At 46.4% G+C, this 20,781-nt stretch overlaps 3 protein-coding genes and 1 non-coding gene across 5 annotated transcripts; 1 reads left to right on the forward strand and 3 right to left on the reverse strand.

Moving 5' to 3' along the window:
- The first annotated feature begins 333 nt into the window (after window positions 1–333).
- Window positions 334–6,802, forward strand: LOC135814264 (F-box only protein 8-like). The gene is made up of 7 exons (XM_065327363.1): window positions 334–810; window positions 1,518–1,569; window positions 1,841–1,918; window positions 2,840–2,958; window positions 3,601–3,669; window positions 5,402–5,517; window positions 6,070–6,802. Exons 1-7 carry the CDS (start codon window positions 572–574, stop codon window positions 6,291–6,293), a joined length of 897 nt encoding a protein of 298 aa, XP_065183435.1. The 5' UTR covers window positions 334–571; the 3' UTR covers window positions 6,294–6,802.
- A 397-nt stretch (window positions 6,803–7,199) lies between these two features.
- On the reverse strand, window positions 7,200–9,350 carry LOC135814265 (membrane-associated progesterone receptor component 1-like). Its single transcript, XM_065327364.1, has 2 exons — window positions 8,906–9,350; window positions 7,200–8,244 (listed from the first exon to the last, which is right to left on the reverse strand). The coding sequence occupies exons 1-2, from the start codon at window positions 9,180–9,182 to the stop codon at window positions 7,901–7,903; spliced, it is 621 nt and encodes a 206-aa protein (XP_065183436.1). The 5' UTR covers window positions 9,183–9,350; the 3' UTR covers window positions 7,200–7,900.
- Window positions 9,351–10,230: 880 nt separating this feature from the next.
- On the reverse strand, window positions 10,231–19,138 carry LOC135814266 (lysyl oxidase homolog 2A-like). Of its 2 annotated transcripts, none has more exons than XM_065327366.1 (10): window positions 18,896–19,138; window positions 17,108–17,360; window positions 16,235–16,335; window positions 15,515–15,832; window positions 14,777–15,130; window positions 14,176–14,403; window positions 12,852–12,966; window positions 12,321–12,664; window positions 11,877–12,165; window positions 10,231–10,945 (listed from the first exon to the last, which is right to left on the reverse strand). In XM_065327366.1, the coding sequence occupies exons 2-10, from the start codon at window positions 17,217–17,219 to the stop codon at window positions 10,935–10,937; spliced, it is 1,872 nt and encodes a 623-aa protein (XP_065183438.1). In that variant the 5' UTR covers window positions 17,220–17,360; window positions 18,896–19,138; the 3' UTR covers window positions 10,231–10,934. The 2 variants fall into 2 exon arrangements, with proteins under 2 accessions (XP_065183438.1, XP_065183437.1); XM_065327365.1 differs by lacking the exon at window positions 18,896–19,138 and adding an exon at window positions 18,392–18,855.
- A 1,011-nt stretch (window positions 19,139–20,149) lies between these two features.
- Window positions 20,150–20,268, reverse strand: LOC135816250 (5S ribosomal RNA). Its single transcript, XR_010553376.1, has one exon. It is a non-coding gene; the product is annotated as a 5S ribosomal RNA (ribosomal RNA).
- Window positions 20,269–20,781: the final 513 nt, after the last annotated feature.

Here is a 20,781-nt window from a genome sequence, read left to right on the forward strand (position 1 = left end):
TACTCGGCGATCGGGAGGACAGCTACGTAGCAGGATCATTCATGACTGCAGAGCAGGGACTCCCAGCTGCATGCTGCAGACTTGCGGAGTAGGTCTACGTGACGTCTACGAGTGGAGATGTCATCCATTATGACTGGTGACTGGTGTCAGCAAGAGTCCATAGTGTACTCTTGATAATTATAATAACTGTCAGTCAGGGAGTCGTAAAATACCGGTATTTTACGACTCCCTGGTGTCAGTGATGATTGACTGAGTCTGTCGATGAGTCGTAGTGCAAGAAAGCGGTGTTCTGGAACAGGGTGTGATGTGACTCGAGTAGTACTGAGTCTGTAGCTGCCATGCTGGTTGTTCATGCGTGGCAATGCCAACAACGCAGGAGTTCGATCAGCTGTTCATTGCTGTCAAAGCTTGCTTCTCTCAAAAGCGAACACACGATGGTCCTTCGAAGTAGAAGTTAGCTAGCTTGCTCTAGCCCATCGTGGCCTCGCTGAAGCCAATTGCCTTTTTCAAGGGCAACTTTGGCGTACTAGTATTCTGCATGTAGTATTATGTAGCTTTGCTCGTTTTTGAAATGGGCCAGATCTGTCCATCAACCGCATCTCCGCTTTGTGTCGGACATCGTCATCTTCGACACTCTCTGCTGAGCCATGGAAGAAGTAAAGCTCCGACGGAATTTCCCGATCTCTCGTTTCTGCCTCCTGAAATGGCGATCAGTATACTGTCTCACCTGAGTGCAACAGAGCTTTGCCTTGCAGGATGTGTTAATGAATACTGGCAGGAGCTAGCGGATAGTGAATTGCTCTGGAAAGGGTGTGTTCCCCAATTGTGTATGTGCATGTGAACGAGCTTTGGTGTGTCTAGTGATTTCACCAATGTCTTGAGTTTCATGTTATATTCGTGCACTGCAAAGAGAATTAAAAGAACCATCAAGTACACTCATGTCACACTTTGTTAGGTATGTGTGTGCGTCTGTGTCACATGTGTGTGCGTGTGTGTGTGTGTGTGTACTGTGTACTCTTTCTCTCCCTACTCTGACCCTGGAGATGACAGGTCACAGAGTGCTGAAAGTCACCGTAACGAAAATGTATCTTCTTGTAATAGTTCGATAGCCATGCAATACCTTTCTTCTTTCTCTTGTCTTTGGTTGCCGTGACTGGCTAATGTCCCTTTCCATGTTGTATTGGCTTGTATAGGCAATAATGAAAGAAATACCGGTACAGTAAAACCTGGTTTAAGCGACCACCCCACGGTGCAAGCTAAAGCGGTCGTTAAAGCCAGGTGGTCTTGACTTTAGAACCAGGTCCCACAGTGTCTGTGTAGGACTGTCGGTGCATGGAAAAACGGTCGTTAAGAGCAGGTGGTCACTAAACCCAGAGGTCGCTTACACCAGGTTTTACTGTACTTGGATTCCTTGCCAACTGACGAGCATGGTCTTACCAATATAAAAAAGAAAGAGGAAGGAAGACAAGAGGTTGGAGTGCATTTCTTTTTGGTTTTTCTTGTTTTTTTTTGCACAGGCTTTGCTATTCTGACTGGGGCAATATCGACTCCTTTTTACCGGATGGCATGGTAAGAGTGGGTTTTGCGTACCTCCCTGTTGCATTGCTATCTTGGATGAAAGCTGTTCCCATCGTCAAATCAGTCAACGCATGTGCAAATTAGGTACCATTGCCTTTGGGTTATCCGTCATAATAATAATAATAAAAAATGCCAATGTATCAGTCCAGTGAAATTCAAACTAACTATGAAAATTGAAAATGTCTTCTAAAATTTGATCTTTGTCTTCCCTAATAATTATATTGTGCTCACCTCCTTTATAATTATGTGCTGGTGTTTGCAGGTCCCTATTCAATCCTACAAGAGACTCTACTTGCTTATGGATGATGGTTCATCGTTGTTCAACGGGGATTCTGTCAGCGTAAGTAGGTGTATTGTGTGCAGTATACTGCCTTGCACGTAGAAATGAGTAACTCTGTCCCTGGTTGGCAGTTAGTAATCAACGTCAATGCAACAAATCAGCTTAGCCAAGTCAGTGCTCAGCGACATATTGAAAACTACAATGAGCATACACTTGAAGCATACATGTATAAAGATACTCAGGTGCATTCTCCTGGAAGTCTCGAAACCGTTCGAGAGTTGCACAGGAAGAAATGAGGCAAATAGCTGAGCGATTATTCTCGCAAGACCAGTTTGAGAGCCAAAAAGGGCAAAGCCAGATTTGAAAAGGAGCAGTCATTTTTTTGCAAGGAGTTCGTTGTGACGTCGGGATAAGGGGTCGTCGCAAAAGTTGCTTTGTCGTCCCTGAAACGAACATCATTCGTTTTGGGGGGGGGGGGGGGGCGCGCAAGCCAAAATTGCAAGTCGACCAACACTGTACATATGTCATGAACATGCATGCGATTTTCGTCGTCCAGCATAGCAAGCTGCGTTCGTTTCAGAGGGAGGGGAGGGGACGAAATGAACGATGTTCGTTTCGGGGACGACAAAAAGCTTTTGCTACGAACCCTAAGTTAGTACATCTATGCATGCTTGCAAAAGCATGAGAATCTTCTGAACTTTCCCGGGAGAGCTTCTGAGAGTCTCTATCTTCTTGGTGAGCCCGTCCAAGAAACTGCTGTAAAAAGAAAGAGGCACTCGGCATTTCTAGAGACCCACGCACAACCGCACCCTCTGCATGAATTATATATTTTTTAAATTGCGCAACAAGGCATACGACCAGTGGGCATGTTTTCGTCATCTGTTCATCTACGTAGCATTGCTATGCCTGGGAAATTACTAGCTTGCTGTGATTTCTCTTGCTTTGTTGTTCTTGTTTTGCATCTTTTAATGCATGTTATAGGGTCTGGAGTTTCTTCTGAACAATGGTGTTGTTGGCCCATCTGACCGGCATATTGGCTGTTTCTTGCATGAGTCTCGGCGACTGCATGCGGATAAAGTCTTGCGACTTCTACAAGATAGGTAGGGGAACGTCTTCATTTGTTTATGCAGCTAGTGTACTGCTTTATTCTCTCTCCCTCTCTCTATTTCGTCTGTGTCTCTCTCTGTCTATCGGTCTGTGTGTGTGTGTGTGTGTGTGTGTGTGTGTGTCTCTGTGTGTCTCTGTGTGTCTCTGTCTCTGTCTCTCTCTCTCTCTCTCTCTCTCTCTCTCTCTCTCTCTCTCTCTCTCTCTCTCTCTCTCTCTCTCTCTCTCGCTGTCTCTCTCTCTCTCTCTCTCTCTCTCTCTCTCTCTCTCTCTCTCTCCCTCTCATGCATGCGGACACACATACACACACGCACATGCTTGCTTTGTATGAGATCATTGTCCTTGTTTTGTTCATTCATGTAACGAAAAAGTAAAGTTCGCACGCCCGCGTTACCATCAGCTGTACGATTGTGTTGAGAAACAAGCCCAGCTGAGGAAGAATGTGTTCATTCATGTACTGTTGAGATATGTAGTGTAGCTTGTTGGTATTGTATTTTTGTTTTTATTGACAAATTACATTTCTTGAGCATTGGCAGTCCTGCACAGTTCTTGTTTCAGACATACCAGAAGCTGGGCGAATTGGTCCACTGTTGCTATTTTAATACCCTTGTGTGTGTGTGTTTTTTTTCTGTCAATAGACGTGGCGTTCTGGATGAACTGGTTGGGCTGCTTGACTTTCATGATGTATTTCTTCCTGATGCGCTACGGTAAGGGACGCTACTGTAAAACATGTAATTTTAGGTGAATTAAAATTTCGGTGCCAGGGACCTGCCAGGTTTCAGGTGTAATTTAGAATTAGGTGAACAGCGTTCCCTTCACATACAGTGCATACTCTAGTGTCTTTTATGTTTAATTTATATTTAGGTGCCTGGTTTCTCTACCGAAATCACCGAAATTAAAGTTACACCGAAAATTACATGTTTCACAGTACTAGTAAAGTAAGTATGTACAAGTACAGTGCTGGCAACTGAAATCCGACCCCCTCGGATTTCAGTTGCCAGCACTGTAGTATGACTGTACCACATGTATGGGTATTGTTCCTTCGGGAAGAAAAACATGGGGAAACAACTTGTCAAGGCAGACCTTTCTTGGTGTGCATGCTCTTGTGCTGGAACCTCAGAGGCCCTTTGGTGTACCCTTGTTCCAGCTGCTCAAAGAGAAAGCTGCGAATACAGATACCGTAGTATCTCTATTACAAGCGCAGTCTCTTGTAGAAGCCCAGTTTCTATTATAAGCGCACTCCAAGAGGGCTTCGAAGATATACAGTAAAACCTGTAATGGCGACCACTCGGATATGGCGACCACTCGACCATGGCGGCCACTTTTCCTTGTCACGGACGCATTCACATTCAAAACACCTCGGATAAGGCGACCACTCGCTCAACGCGACCGGCGACCACCCACCCGCGACCGCGTTCCACAGTGCTAGTCATGTAAATGTATGCATTGCATGGTGCACCAGGCATGGTAGATCTACACATCAGTGCAGGAAGTGTAGATGTACATGGTGCATACACGACATTTGACAGGTCTGAGGACCCCATGCCCGGCCAGGCACATGAGTCGTGCTAGAGTAGCATAGGTATGTGCACTGTGATGCACTGATCAAAATGATGTATCACATGTGGGTATGGTCACGTGGCCCACTGAACCTGGATAAGAAGACCACCTGGCCACGGCGACCACTTTTTCTCGTCCCTTGAGGGGTCGCCTTAGACAGGTTTCACTGTACAAGCGCAGTCTCCAATATAAGTGCAGCGCTTATAGTGGAGAACCGTATGGATCATGTTCATGCATGTTTGACGTCACACGGTATCACATAAACACATGCTGTGGTAAAAGTCTGTGATCCCCAAGATCTAAAGTACAGACTCGGTGTACCAGGAAGAACAAAACTGCAGTCCCGGTACCTGCTGGGAAACTTTCTGGTACTGATATGAAAAATAATAGGCAATGTACATGTACGAGGTGGTTGAAAAATGATAAGCCCAGTCTCCAATATAAGCCCAGGGTCTGGACTGGTTGAAAAAATATAGCCGCTGGGCTTATAATGGAGATAATACGGTAAGTTGATCTTCTGCTGACTGAAATACGGTGCAGTTCGGCCTGGGCTAAATGTTCTTGTCTGGTCACTGCCTGCCGAACATGTGTTTCTCATCGCTACATTTTGGCCACCAGCGTTCATTTTGCGCGCCATGCCTACATGCTCTGAGTGGAGATGGCTTAGGAGTCATAAGACCACTGCAAAGTGTTACACGCGCATCAGTTGAATACGTCGGGGAGGTTTCCACTGACCCCACATTCCTAGTGATGGTGATAGTCCGCTAAATACATCTTTTAGTTTCATGTCTATGTTAAACTCGTAATTTTTCATCTATGGCTTTTCTGAATGCATGCGCGTATTGTGTTCTTCGTCCTGGTCGTCATTTCCAACTTCAGAAAATTTTTTACGGAGGTCCCAGCTCCAAAGGTTCGTGGTGATTTTCTGGAACATCTGCTGACCAAATTCTCACGGCGTTATTTTGAGTGCAACCGCGACATGGGGCTGCCACAAGGTAAGCATTTTCTCTAGCATTCGTTGCTACTACACAGTCACAGCACAGGGAAGGAAGTATCCCACTTGGACGGAGTTGCTGCTCAGACTGTCCTGCTCCACCACCCCAGGCACTTGATGGTAGCTTTTTTAAGTTTGTCTCGTTGCTTGATTCATGTTTGGTGGGAGTAACTGCTACCGTCCTGCATCAATTGAGGATCAAAAGCTTCCAGTTACAGCAGCCCACTGCTATAATTTAGCCTCTCATTACGCAATGCCAACGTACGAGTAGTGCTTGCTGTCTGTCCAATCAATCATGAGATTGTCAAGGTCTTCCTATTCATCCAAAGGCACGCTCTTCATCCAAAGTTTGATGTTGTTTCTAACCTTTATTCTTGCAATGGTTTCAAATCTTCACTCACGATGGTTGTTTCAAATCTTTATTCTCGCGATAGCCTGTGGCCAATAAGAGAGTTGTTGTTGTTGTTGTTGTTGTTGTTGCTGTGTGGGTACGGGTGTGCACATGTATCTGACAATGTACATGTATTCTATACTGCTTCACTGCTGTGCGCAGATACCACCTACGTTCTGTGCTACTCTCTCATTATGCTGAGCGTTGACCTTGGCAGTCCGCACGTCAAGAACAAGATGACGAAGCGGGAGTTCATTCGCAACCTGCGCGGTGCTGTGCAGGGAACACCCGGAGACTACCTTGTCAACCTCTACGACAACATCTATCTACATGGCCACGTGGCCAAAAAATCCCACTACAAAGTCTACAACAATGCTGACTTCTGACATCCACAGCTTGGAGATGCATCCTTGTCTTGATCACGCTGCGCTACCTCAAAGTATTTCATCTTTACTCCTTTTTTGGCTTTTAGGCCCGGATTGCTTTAACCACACACCACTGCTGCCTCTCCATCTATCTGTCTATCTTTCATCACTGTCCCAGTTGACTGCAAGTATTTGGTTATTAGTCTGGATACCGGTATATCGTTTTAGGTCGCCCTTGTACCGCTGCTCCAGAACACGCTGTTTTATCATTTTGAATCCTGCTACATTTTTTTTTATTTCCCCGGTCTTTTTTTTAACTGCATAAAATTGCCTCACTCTTCTGCTGTCTGGCTGTTTTCCTAGCCTCTGCTGCTGCTGCTGTATGCTGTGCTGCGTTCTATTTTTAACTGGGGTGCCTTGAGTGATCTGTTATTTTAATTTACCTGTGCTCGTTTTCTACATTTCTAGCGAACTGAGCACTGAAAATGAAATTGAAGATAAACGATTTTCCTAACTGGTGTCCAAAACTATATACCGTTTTTGTAAAAGAAAGCGAGTAATCCAACTGGGTACCAGGCTACCAGTAACAAAGTTACAGTGTACTTGGCCTCATTGCAACAACCGGCTGCCTGCACAAGACTGAAGGCTGTAGCATCTGTACCGTATACGGTAGCGAGAACAACCATTCATGGCTCATGTTTGGTGGTGGTGGTGTGTTACTAGAGGTGTCAACTCACTTCGCAGCATGCAGAGTTCATTCAATGACCATTGTTGACCATGCTGTCATCAGTGGCCATGTTCCGCAGTGACCTTCACCCGCGACTATCAATTCTAAGATCATTGGTTCACATGCCTGCGTTGGCAACCTTTCCACCTACGAAAGAAAGCATGAATGACAGCACATACACTGTGGATTCACATTCTAAGTTAAACTTTCAAAGCGGTACTTTGGTATCGGCGTGCGTAGTTCAAACTCAGTTCTTGCAGATTGGCATGAAACGCATGTCAAGGTTGGCTGGGAGTGACAATAAAGAAAAAATCTAAAAGCTACAAGAATGTGGAACGACTCCATGGTTCACCAGCGCCTGACGGAGTTATGTGAATGCTCAAGTAGAATAGTGGCCACTCCAATCCAGCAGTAGTGGCAAAAAAAAACTAAAAATGTACTCTTTGATTACATAGTACATAACATTGAAACTAAAATTCAGCTGCGGCTATGAAATTCAAATGGCAAAAAAACCGTCAATACAGGCACTATCAGAGATTATAAGACCAAAACAGAAAAGCTAAGGTATGTACCGGGTAAAACTTGACAAAGAAATGCTGGCTTCATTTCACTAGTTCCTGGAATGGTCCAGCGTATGACACATATCAGTGTCTGAAGCACCCAATCGGTAGCTATCATTGTGACACTGGTATTAACTGTAGTGCAGTGGTAGCATTGAAGTGAAATCTTATTTCATGAATAAAACAGCTTCAGCACTGCGTTGCCGGCCCTGGCATGAGGAACGCTGGGTTGTGCAGTGAATGTGGTTTTGCCAAGATTATAATTGTTGCATGAGGACTCGGATCTCCCTTGCCACCACTGTATGGCGAAAATGTCCTGATGCAATCGTAAGAGAGCATTGTTAGTGATCACTAGGTATATTGGTGTCCTCCGACACGTCTGCACCATCAGTGCTCGCTTCTTCATTACCTGTTGGCTCTGGAGTGGCTGAAGGTGATGGCGGTTCATCATCTGTTTTAGCCTGTTCATCGTCTTTGCCTTCACCGGAGTCCAACTCCTTGACCAGCGCACCAACATACCGGTACTTGAATTGAAAGGACTGCTCCCATTCCCGAGCTGTGCTCAGCTGTCCTCTGGTGAGATCGGACAGGTCATCATCGACATCCTTCACAGCACTGTGTTCGTTGCTCATCAGAGCCAAAGCTCGTGTCGCATCATGCCCAGCTAATACTTCATACGGACCACCTGCAGCAATACACCGGTTACATTATTAGTTATTTCAGTACTTAGGCTGCGTTCATTTTTAGCTACCTAGTAGAGTAGAGTCATTCTACTGATAGAGGTAGAAGGTAGAGGTGTGCATGGTAAGTTCACGAACGCTGTCCTACCAGATTTAGTAGTTTTCACGATACGTGCATCATTGTACATTGTACATGAAATGTTTCTCTTCTGAATGGAGTTGTGTACAACTCCTCGATTTTTCTGGAAATCCCGTACCTCTACCAACTTCTACCGACTTCTACCAGCTCGAACTTGGTAGAGCCGGTAGAGAAAGGTAGAATGTACTCTTTGAGTAGAAAAAAGAAATGCACATATGGAAAGAAGTAGTTTCTACCCAAACCTGTAGATCAAAAACGAACGCCCCCTTAGGCATATTAATTTTAAGGTAGCTCGAACCACTTTGGCCAAGAACAACTTTTACAGAAGAAGTGTTGTTTTCTCTGTTCTAAATTGTTCTCTAGCATGCGTAGACGCAAGAGTCCTGCTTCATTCCCAAGTACTAGTACACTGCTAATTCCCATCGAATTTACCCAGCGGCCCAGCTACTACGCTTTGCTACAATTATAATTATAATTATATTATGCACTGCACCGTCAAATAACTGACATGACAGTCAGACACTCACCAGGTCCATAGAAATGCTTCCCTGCAGTCACGTCGAAAATCTTCCCACAAACAGCCAGCAGAACGGGCTTCGTCGGATCCTTGCCATCATAGGCCAAAAGCTGTTCCACGGTCAAATCACCCACTACTTGCTCCACAGCAGGTTCTTTCTTTACATCTTTTCCTGGGTCAGCTGGGGCAAATATGATTTTGTAGAGAAGAAATCCACAAACTGCAATCAAAAACAGGTTGAATGGTTCGAGTAAGGTCGACAGTTCTTCTATGATGTCCACTGCCATATTGCGGCCGGTGCCGCTGTCTTTGCCTTTGGTCAACAAATTGAATGAAGCAGAAGAGCAGCGGAACTGCAGACAGAAAGCACCTTCAGCCCCAAAAAAGTAATTAGTTGAGAGACCTTGCAAGGCTGGATGGCATTGTTGGAACAGGCATGGTAGATCTACTTGGCATATGAGAACGAACGTCGAACCTCTGTTTTTCAAAATCACTGCGTGGTTGCACGTCACACGTGGCCGGCAGGACTAGTAGGCCTACGTCATGACTGTATACTCATGACGTAAGGTTGCACTTACCATAATTATAATGGCCATGCATGATGCGAATGGAACATCATGCATAAATGATGTGATTTTGTATTCATGTGCCAGTCTGCCAGATGGTCTTCACTTCAGTGATCACTGGATCTGGATTCTAGTGATACTAGTAATGGTATGACCAGGGAGATGTAAAGTAAAGTTTGCGCCCTCCGATGATCATCCGTGTTACCACCGGCTATACAATTCTGTTGAGAAACACAACCAACTTAGGGAGTTTCCGACGCTCGTGCCAGATTATACCAGGGAGACGTACAATCATGACTCCTGCATAATTATTTGATAATCATTCTTGTAAAGCACACCCTCACGATGTGCGGTTATATCCAGGACTCAGTCAGTCATGTATCCATAGCACCAAGAGTACATAATCAGTTATGTACTCTTGATAGCACTTCAAGTACCGGTACCCGCAAGCGGAGTCTGCGCTCATGAACACAATAATCGCCGATTGAACTGAATACTGCCTTTTGTTTTCACATGAACGTTTTGAACTCCATCGCAACCACATGCACTACATGTAATTGTAGTTCATAACCGGCCTCTCTCCCAGCTGGTCTCTTCATTACGCTCACCAGTTATTCGTAAATCATGCGCAGCCGCTGCGCATGATTTACGAATAACTGGTTTGGACATCGCTTTCCTTCCGGCTTCACCTCGACGATGGGCCAGGCCTGAAATTTGGTGAAATGCAAAAATCACTCAGTGTTCGCAGCAAAGAGACTACCATGGGGTGGGGGGTGAGTGTAATGTCAATGTGTTCACATATCGGGTATTATGCTCTCCAACAGCACAGCCATTCACAGCAGAAACAGATTTATTGCAAGGGCAAACTGTTACTTAGGCCGTGACTATGGTTAGTGTATTCAGTGGAACAAATTGTGAAGAGCAGAGCGATGCATGAATACTGAGAAGTTCATGGCCGATACGGAAAGGTGTGGCCGCTTCTAGGGTGACTCGGGCAACACTGAGGTGTTTTTAATAAAAAGCATGGCCGCTGGATAAATCACATGTAAAGCACCTTGTTACAAGTGAAAGCAGAGCTGCAGCTTGATAGAGCCGTCTGATCATGTGTGACGGTGATGGTGTCATGTACATAAAGACAGTTAATAATGCAGTGCCATATTTACAGTTTGCAGCATAATCATGTGTGAGAAGTGTCTCAAGGCGAAAATGCATGCAGTAACTGGCACAGCACATGCTGCGCGTATAATCATGTTCAATGAGTTTGACATTGGCCAGACTTTACTGTGCGGTCCAACATTCAGAATCATGGATATACCAGATGATGTGTCTGCGCTAGGCTCAACAGTCGATCTCCCCTACCCTGTATGATCAGTCACCAACACACTGAATATGATAACGGCCGTCTCTTGATAGCACTTCTTCTCACTCAAGTTTCTGCATCCTTGTTTTGATTCCGCAGTTCAGAGGTTTTGATCAGTGATCCCCTGAAACAAGCAAACAAACCGTGAAAACAAACATCAGAAGGTGGAAACCATTGATGCCGGTGTATACAGGCATGCATGCAGTGGTAGTGTTAGAAGAACAAGCTCGGGATGTCACCGTACGTGTAGCCTCTGAGAGCAAGCCACTTGGCTATACCGCGGCTCAAAAGAAGCTTGCTACTCCGAATGTGGATGAGTTCATGCATCCTGCTGACTTGGCCCGGATAGCAATTGACTGACTCAAGACTGCTATCTGGCGCGCACAAAGAGTATATCGAACCTTCAACTCGGCAAACCTGCAAGAAAGTAGGGGTGTCAACGGGTAGTAGGGTACCCGTGTTACCCGTAATTAGAGCAGGTATTCGGGTGGCGGTTTGCGGCTCCTGAGAACCCGATCGGGTAGTGGGAGTGCGGGGTTTTCGCAACGGTGCATGTGAAAAGCACGGCTATGTGCTTACTGTACACTTTCTATGTAGCGCAAGTGCACACTCACTGTACAAACTATTTAAAATATATACCCGATAGGGTGACCGTGCTACCCGAACTCGTTACCCGACCAAATCCCTACCCGTTGCAGGCCTACCAGAAAGCGCGCCCCTGCCCAGTGTACAGGTGGCAGGAAGCGTGAGCTCCATGTTGGAAGCAGCCAACTCCTCTAAAGTAACTACCAGGAGTAAATTAACGTGCTGCTCAATGAAATCCGATCGCGCGAGTCTCGCATGAGATGAGCGCTGTGCAGCCCTAGATCTGGAAGCACTGGGATGTTCAGTCATGCAGGGCGCACAGTTAGCTGACTCACTCGAGCAGATTTAATGGGGCATCAACGTAGGTAACGCAAACTACAAACTTCCTGTGTTTACATCAACACAGACCATGATAATAATATACAGAGTGATAACAACCGTCACCAAGTACTTATACACAGTAGACTTACTGAGTCCCCACTTGATCATAGTAACTACTCCAGTTGATCTCTCATAGCCAAACTGGCACCACGCTACGTTATTTGAGTGATCACTTTCGACAACAAGTCCCAGCGGGTTGACTGCCAGAGTCAGCGTGAAGACACCGCTGTTTAAATCCGTCACATCCACCCACTGGCAGTCGATGTCATAGCGGTACACATCGGCACAATTCACACTGATACCCTGTGTACCATGTGCACAGTGGAATCGTCGTGAAGTATCCGGGTCACACTCAACGTCCTCAAGACAAAAACTAGCCTGCATAAACATTGCATGGAGCATATGAAAACAGACACAAGTACAATTAATGCCGCATAGGGTCAATAGACAGCCAGAAACATAAACCGGTACATGTACACACCAGATAGACATTACGAGCACACGCCTATGCCCTAACTGGTTCTGATGCTCACCTTGTGGCCTTCCACGACCAGCTTTCCTTGCTCGTCAGAGATGTTGTAATGAGTGAACTCCTCAAAGCTATGAAAGTGCCTATGACACGAATGCCACTGCCATTGTCTCCTGTCATTCGACGGCATGAAGTCAGCCGTCCCATAGTTCATGATGCGCGCTGAGAAGCGGAGCAGCTTCCGATAGACATAGTAGGCTTCAGAAGAATACGGGTTGTAGGCGCTGGCTGAGCTTGAGAGACAGTTTTCTTCCATGGCACACCTAAGCCGGACCAGTCTCTGCCGGTGAACAGTTCTTGACAAGGTTGACTTCAAGCGAAAGGCATCAGGGATAAGGTCAGGCAGCTCTGTAGTCAGAACAACAAGGAGCAAGCCCGATTAGTATTAGATCAGAGAACCTTTCCAGCTACATGGTATACTTGCTTCAATACTCGAACCGTGAGTTAGGTCACACTGGCAATGTACATGACGTGTATTCACTTCATCCCAGCCACTAATTCAAGTCCAGTCTGTTCGATCAATTCAAAATCTTACGTTTGGAGCAAAGAACAGTTGTTTCGCCCTGCGGACAGAATCTGGCTCCGATCCAGCTGTTCTTGCTGCCCTGTGCACAGTGGTGGAGCTTCTGTTCCTTGCCAGTGCACCTGAGCTGCAAAGAAGAGTTCAGGAAAGACCGAAAATATCAATGTGCCACCACATCAGTATATGCATACCATCAAAGCAAAAGTCAAGGCTTCCGTCTAAACTGCTGTGGTCCATTGAAATGTTGTGGTCTCGCCCCCCCCCCCCCCCACACACACACACTCCCCTCCTCCGAGTCTGAGCATCCACACATGCCCCTGCCTCCTAAATTGTCTTAGAAACTCGCACTCCAGCACTGCAAAGTGCTTTGAAGGCTTGGCACAATGCTGACAAGTGAAGTCCAACTACCGACACACTGCTGTGTCCCGATGATCCAGACTGCGGCAACCCATTGATGCCATGAGTGCATGGGCTGGATGATGGAAAGCAACTCGAGATGCTGCTGCTCTTGGACTGCAGATGGGATTTTACTTTATAGCCGTCACTCCAGGTGTGTGGAGTGAGGTCATGAAACTGCAGCGGCACCACATGAAACCCATTTTTTTGCGAAAAATATGCCATAAGCATAGTAGTATAGTTTTATTCCCGTAGCTATGCAGAAGACGTTACTTCAGTAACGTCTGGCGCTAGCCAGGGTCCACACAGCTTTAATTTGGTATTTGTTTGTTTGTGTGTTTGTTTGTGTCACGCCTGGCGCTATCCGTATCTGACGGCAAAAAAGCATAGGATGTTATAAATTTTTCAATTCTCCTATTTTTTTTCAGGCATATCCTGGGATTCGAACCCGCACTATCGCCCTACATGCATTCCCCCATACACTTCGCATTCATACCCATTCTTCCAAGTTGCTTCACGTTATTATCTTGCGTTTGAAAGCCCTATTTGAATATTGCGGGCAGCTAGACGGTGTCGTATTACCCTAGATCGTACCTGTCCCGTACATATCCCCTACCGTACCGTGCCATCAAAGACGGCTGGCCACAATGCATATTCAAATAGGGCTTTCAAATGCAAGATCACAATGTGAAACAACTTGGAAGAATTAGTATGTATGCGAAGTGTATCGGGGGATGCATGCAGGGCGCGCGATAGTGCGGGTTCGAATCCCAGGTTATGTCTTAAAAAAAAAGGATTTTTTAAAGAATTTATAACATCCCTATGCTTTTTTTTTTGTCTAGGTCATCAAGGCAAAAAAGCATAGCGTAGGGCCCTGAGCTTCCAAGCTCTCTCGTTGGCTCCCAGCAGTCAGGGGGGGGGGGGGGGGCATGTTTCTTACCGGTGCAATCCAGTGTGTGACTAAGCCAGCAGACTGATTGGTTGGCGGTGCTGGTGGAAAGTAGGGCGTATGCGACACTGCAAAGCCCAATCCCATGTCCCGGCATGCCACGTTGGCTTCCAGCATGGTCCATCGGCCAAGCGAGTTCTTACACAGTCCACCCCACTGCGCGCGGTGGCGGATGTGTACAAACCCTTCAGACGCTGTCCTGCCACCGTACACACGGACCTACCATGACCGAAAGCAGTAATCAGGGAGAGAGAACTGCATTGAGCTTTGCATGTTTGTGTTGCAACTTGAAACCGAGTGTTTCCAAATTTTGAGTACACAATATACATACATGTAACTAAGCGTAGACGTTAACCAGGATTGTGAGTGCAGTGTTATGTAAAACATCCAAGTAGAATCATCGTCCGTGACCTGCAGCTTAGTAATGGTGGCTTCGCCAGTGAGGAGAGAAACTGAGACCTAGCTAGTCACATGCACTGTAGGCATCTAACGTCAGACGCCGGTGCATTGCCTGATGACAGGCCGGCAGAAGCCAATGCAAGCTGGGTATCTTGCCAGCCGATGACACATTCACACTAACTGTAGGACTTACCCGTGTGTTGAAACGTGGCACTCTACATTCAATGGATACATCTCTGGAATGCCGACAACTGGCATAGAACTGATTATCAGGGCGTGGATTCACTCGCTTGTCACAGTCCAGAAGGTCACCCTCATTACCCCGGCAGTTCACGTCCTGAAGCCACACAGGTCCAATACCACGTCCATATGGTGTCTTCGAGAACATATTCTTCACTGATCCAAAGCCCAGCTGTCGACATGCAACCGTCGCTGTCTCCTTGTAGAAGTATGTACCGCACACGGTGCCCCATCTGCCCTGCACGTGGACTTCAAGACGGCCTTCGTTGTTACGTGCGCCTCCTCTCAAGCGCACTTTCTGTGGCCTCTGCGCATCACACAAAAAAGTCACAGGGTGGCATTGCCTTCAATTAGCTATTGATTCCATATCCCACACAACATCTATACACGTATACGTGTGTGTTACTACACTGGTGTCTATGAGCAAGATCTGAAAGAAGTGAATGTGCAGTTATTGACAGTTGGACTGATGAAATCCTGGCTTAGCACATTACTACTTGAAGCACAAAACAGCCAAGCAGCCAATGCCTTTATCCAGTTGCGGTCATTCAAAGAGAACTGTACTGAAAATAATATTAATTTACTACCACACATAAGTGTCACAAAATCCGCGCATTGAACACGGACATTGTGTATTATATTTCACGTACAATGTAAGGTTATTCAAATCATAATGCCTGGAGGCACTTACCTCAGTGCCATTCTGGAAAAACGTCCGACATGATTTCAGGCAGCGGACCTTGGCTGCCGGCAGCATGTAGTAACCGTTGAAACCGAGGTGACGGCAGTCCTTGAGCAGAGACTCGCCACCGTGGCACGAGACACCTTTCATCCAAAAGAAAGGTCTGTCCCCGCCCACCACTGAAGAGAAATTGAAGTAGGAGCTGGTCTCGTCCACAACGCTGGTTTCCTCAGCGTCACAGTAACCCATCTGTCCGCACACTACTTTGGAGTTGATTTGCGACCACTCCTCTCCACTCACTAGCCCCCAGCGATTGCGATAGAATACCTTCAAGTCACCAGACACATATCAACAGGCGACACGTGACAAGGAATAGCCAATTGATGAGATATGTCACAGTTGGAATGAGATGATGTGGCATTGCATGTATGCACTTGCAACACAAACATAGACACTAGTTAGTTACAGCACTACTGCCTTTGCACTCCTACTGAGGATAGACATCATTGAACTTACAATGCAGGTAGGCATGCACCTACTTTCCTAGCAGATCTATAAACCTCACCTATCTATCATAGCGTTACTCGGGGAGCGGTATAAAAACTCCATCATGCCGGGTCAAAGGTGCAGCAGATTCACTGTAACTAACTACTTCAAGTACTTGTGCAATTGTGAGTCTTGAGAGAAATCCAGTTTTGCCTTGTAACTCGGTGGCGTATTACAACTCACTTGCAGGTAGCCTTCCAGATCATCGTCAGAACCTCCTTGTAGCCGGACGAGCAGCTCTGGAACATGGACACGCTTCCTCCTTACAAAATAGCACCGGACACCTGCAGGCCAACGTACAATGAAGGAAATCCCCGTGTCAGGTGACGCAACAAGATAAGGATTAGCCTCCAGCGGCAGTCTATGTTGTGATGCTGGGCAGAACATCTGTACGTGCTGTGTACGTTTGAAATAATGAGCTGTTGATGTGCAAACTAGCCGTGCTTTTAGTAAGCGGGATACTAGGAACAAGACTCGGCTAGGTCTGGCTGGCAAGATTCGTCCACTCCGTGAGTTGCATGCTTTAGAGTTTAGAACTTTAAACCATATCAGGTGCATAACCCGCAGGCCAAGGCTGCCTTCAAAGTGGTTCCTATCTAGGCTCGTCATACATGTTTTCAAGACAAAGTAGACATCTGGCCTCGGGCATCCAGTCAACTTCGCTAATAACGACTGTGGATATAACGACAATTTGCGAATAACGACAGAATTTTCATGCCCAGAGCACAGTCCATTCTACCTGTAAACATATAATGAGACTTCGGGTATAACGACACTTCGCGAATAAGGACACTTTTCTGATGCCCGGCCGAGTGTCGTTATACGCAAAGTTGACTCAGTGTACCGTGGTGTGTGCGTGGGGTGGAGGTTGGAACAAGTTTATACGTTTTTTACTCTTTTTTTTATATACCACAGGCTGATTCGACGACTAGCACTGGTTGGTATCAGCATACCAACAGAACTGTCCATACATACTATGATACTATGCAGCAAAGTGGCAGGGTTCTGCCAGCATGTTAGTACAACTGATGTGTTCGCTGCAACTAGACTACATACCTGCGTCCTCTCGGTGGTATGGGTCGCAGTCATGTTGGCCAATGGTGAACTTGCAATCCACAAGCTTCTTCTCGTCGCCACTGCAGTTCACCTCATCCAGTAGTGTGGGCATGGACGGGTCAGTGGTCCTGTACTTACCGCCGACGATGATGCGGAGGGCTCGGCGAAAGCCCAGTTGCCGGCAAATGACGTTGCCATCGCTCAAGTCGAAGTTGTCATCGCAGATGGTGCCCCACGTCCCGTTGTGTTGCACCTGTATGTTAGAAGGGAAATATTATAGAGTGCTTGAAGCTGTCCTCCCCTGACGTCCACTCACGCACAGTACAGACGTGACGAACGCTCTCCGAGTCTCGCCAATAACACAAATAATTCACTTGAGACACTCATACGTCCTTTATCTGGGCGGTCCGGGGCTGGGCACTGCCTGTAATCATATACATCGCATACGTTTTGATGCGGGAACGGCCAGAGATATGGCATGCGATGTCACTATTTAGTATTAACACTAAAAGTTTGAGAAAGAAGGGAACGAAAACGTTCAATACTTATGAGTCAGTTATGACACATGTCATAATTGACTGGTAGTGCTTCTTGTGTAGACAATACATGTTTGTAGTAAACAAAAGAGTGGTAATATTCCCATTTTTAAACTCACCTAAAGGGTGCCCAGTAGACTGAAGTGCATGTACCTTCGGTGTCCGCATAACTGAGTCTGAGGTATGAGTGTACTGTTTTTTTGCTGTAAATCCGGAATCAATATGTTTGACAAACTAAACCCACGACATGTCATGAAGCATATGCTCTCTCTCCCCTCCCCCCCCCCCCCCCCACACACACTGGTGAATATGTAAGTGACTCGAAAACAAATCATTTCGGCCCCCCGTGTGAATTCCCCCGCCAGCCAGTAGAATAGGGGGGGGGGCTGCTATAGTACTAGTAGTAGTGATGAGACCCTCACAATGATTGCCCCTGTGATGAGCATTGATTTCATTTGATTCAAGTAAGTAATTAATTCCTGTTCAAGCAGGTGCATGGCAGTGGCAATGCCTGTAAAACGGGGCTTACTCGTCGTCAGAGAAGTGAGAGCAACTGCAAGGTCCATTCAAACGTCGTACACATCCCTCAAACCCATCACGTGGAGTGCTCTGAATGAAACTGTGTTGCGAATTACCCTGCGTGAAGTAAGTTACTGATAGTTGATGTCAGTATGTAATGTCTAATGACTGTGATGCTTGCTGTTATTTGCTACAAGTCTGGTCTTGGGGACTAGCACCGCCAACTCACCTCTACTCTCCCTTCCAGCGCATTCGGTCCGCCGACCAAGCGGACAGACAGCTTCGTTGGCCGCCGCCTCTCTATGCGATTGGTTTCCTCATTTTCCTGACCGTGGGCTGGTCCCACACAAACGGTTGCGGCGAACAGAATCAGGAGTAGTGCCATCAAGCTCCAATGGATTCGGAGCCTATTCGCAAACATGGCTACTTCCTTACTAAAACACTTGAAACCTAACCAGTGACCTGCATTTGAACCACTGAAGATATTCTGCCTAATCGTATACCGCACAATAACTCAACCACACCGCAATGCTAACGGACACCTATGAAGTCAAGGAGCGGTCGTTCAAGAAAGAAGAAAACTGGTGCGTTGCATTGTTGTGCTCGGAAAATATTTCGTAATCGTAACCAACAATCAAGAGAGTGGAGCACTAGCACCGCGCCTGGAAGCAATTAAGTCGCCTCACCAGCTCGCTACTTCAAACATTATCATCGCAGCCACAAGCAGTCTTACCAGAGTAACTACAGCAGTCCAATCCAGTCCATAGTCCAGCCGTGTCCACGCTGACTCCCGTCAAATTCTGACAGAAACAGCGCTCCGGGGAAACAAGATCTGTCGAACTGTCCTCTAGCACCACTCAAGCCAGTTGCCGGAACATTTGCAGTTGTCTGCTGTGGTTGTCGAGGCAGTCGGTTCGACAGCCAGCTGCCAATGCCGCGAACCGCCATGCATAGTGCTGCTGCTCTCAGAATCTCCTCGGGAACACAGGCATTCATTGTTGTCCCAGTAAGTCTGACTCTTACTAGTCTTAGTGTAGTCTGCTGAGTCTCTCGCACTAACACTCGCAGGTGCTTTTCCTCCCTGGCCTACAACAGCTGTAGTGTAGCTAGGTGATCACAGACACAGGCTCCGCAGTAGACCTACATCAGTAGAATTTTCTGATACATGTACTGATGTAGATCTACCGCACTTTATGTTGCACATAGGAATCCAGGCGCTCCCCATAATAACTTGCATAATCAGATAATACCAGTCCTCATGCCACATGATAAAGCTCACCCACTGCACTGAGTGGTGAAGACGAAGATAACCAGCAGCAAGCGCTGTATTCATGGTATTCGCGCCCTCAACCCTCATTACATCTCTACTAGATCTGTACTACAGGGCGACCACGAAGTCGTTCATGCAACCATGTGGCCATGTAATGGGACAAAGTCAAACAGAGTATGGCTTGGTAATAAGCTTATTGGCCCAGGCTTGGTACTACATGTATTACTAATACTAGTAAGTAGTAATACCAATGCGGGATTGTGTGTTTACATCTTTCATACCAGTCGACGACCGTGATACCGGTTGCACACAACGACAGTCATTATGATAAACAATCATAACCCAACATCGTGATAATGAGGTTCGCCCTGGACTGCTGGAGTTGTTGATCAGTCCGTTACATCTTCACTACTGTACTTACCTACAATAACTACAAGGCAGTGGAAGCGGAATTACCTGTCTACCAGTGTTGCCACCGTCGAAGATGAAACTGACCTCGAAAGCGATGGTGTTGTGTGAACCTAACCACTCGACAAGGGCAGGGAGTCGAGTCGGGCCGAAACCACTCCCCTACTCGGGCCTACTGGCCCTAGCCTAGCCCTGGCCCTGCAGGCCTGGTGAACAAAAGCAACAATCAGCGTCATATCAACTCAGCTGTCAATCTACCCAGCACAGAGCTAGAGCCATACAAGCCGAAGAAAGAAAAAAGAAGAAAAAAGTCTACAGCACGAGGTATTCCCAGGCGGTCACCCATCCAAGTACTAACCTCGCCCGACGTTGCTTGACTTCGGTGATCGGACGAGAACCGGTATTTTCAACGTGGTATGGCCGTAGACATCTATGGTTCGTCAGCGACTGCTTTTATTCCTTTTCTTCAAGACTGATCATTTTCAGAACATCATAATCATGATAATCCAGCGCCAAAGGGACCACTGACACTGTATTTGTCGACAACGCCTCAAGGCTCAAAGCGGACAAACTGAAAGGGCATGACTTCCAAGTAATAGCAGGAGTCCATAAACATAGCTTACATGTACATACTCTTGGTAATATGCATGTACCGGTACATGCAGAATCCAGAGTAAAATGAGCTACCAGAACTACTCTTCACAGACTTGCTTTTATACTTTGTCTTCCGAAAATTTCTACCAGGATGAAATATGTATACTCTACTCATGGTACAATGTATTACATCAAAACACCAAAGGTACACACAGATGGGAGCTATAATCATACTCTTGGCACACGATTGCATTACTACTAATTGCCGCCCGGCACATGTGTGATCAGGGGCGTCGGAAGGTATTTTAGTGTGGTACGGTCAGCCATCTGAACTACAATTTACTCGT

Source organism: Sycon ciliatum, chromosome 4, assembly GCF_964019385.1.
Source record: "Sycon ciliatum chromosome 4, ocSycCili1.1, whole genome shotgun sequence".
In the NCBI taxonomy this organism is placed as follows: domain Eukaryota; kingdom Metazoa; phylum Porifera; class Calcarea; order Leucosolenida; family Sycettidae; genus Sycon; species Sycon ciliatum.

Bases quoted from the DNA above. Each gene is read 5' to 3' on its own strand.
- LOC135814264 (XM_065327363.1), top strand. From the start codon at position 572: ATGGGCCAGATCTGTCCATCAACCGCATCTCCGCTTTGTGTCGGACAT. The intron at 811-1,517 runs GTGTGTTCCCCA...TTTTTTGCACAG, and splicing joins AGTGAATTGCTCTGGAAAGG to GCTTTGCTATTCTGACTGGG. The intron at 1,570-1,840 runs GTAAGAGTGGGT...TGGTGTTTGCAG, and splicing joins CCTTTTTACCGGATGGCATG to GTCCCTATTCAATCCTACAA.
- LOC135814266 (XM_065327365.1), bottom strand. From the start codon at position 18,583: ATGTTTGCGAATAGGCTCCGAATCCATTGGAGCTTGATGGCACTACTC. The intron at 15,131-15,514 runs GTAAGTGCCTCC...TGTGATGCGCAG, and splicing joins TTTTCCAGAATGGCACTGAG to AGGCCACAGAAAGTGCGCTT. The intron at 12,967-14,175 runs GTAAGAAACATG...TCTTCTTTGCAG, and splicing joins TCACACACTGGATTGCACCG to CTCAGGTGCACTGGCAAGGA.
- LOC135814265 (XM_065327364.1), bottom strand. From the start codon at position 9,182: ATGGCAGTGGACATCATAGAAGAACTGTCGACCTTACTCGAACCATTC. The intron at 8,245-8,905 runs GTGAGTGTCTGA...GTATTGCTGCAG, and splicing joins GAAGCATTTCTATGGACCTG to GTGGTCCGTATGAAGTATTA.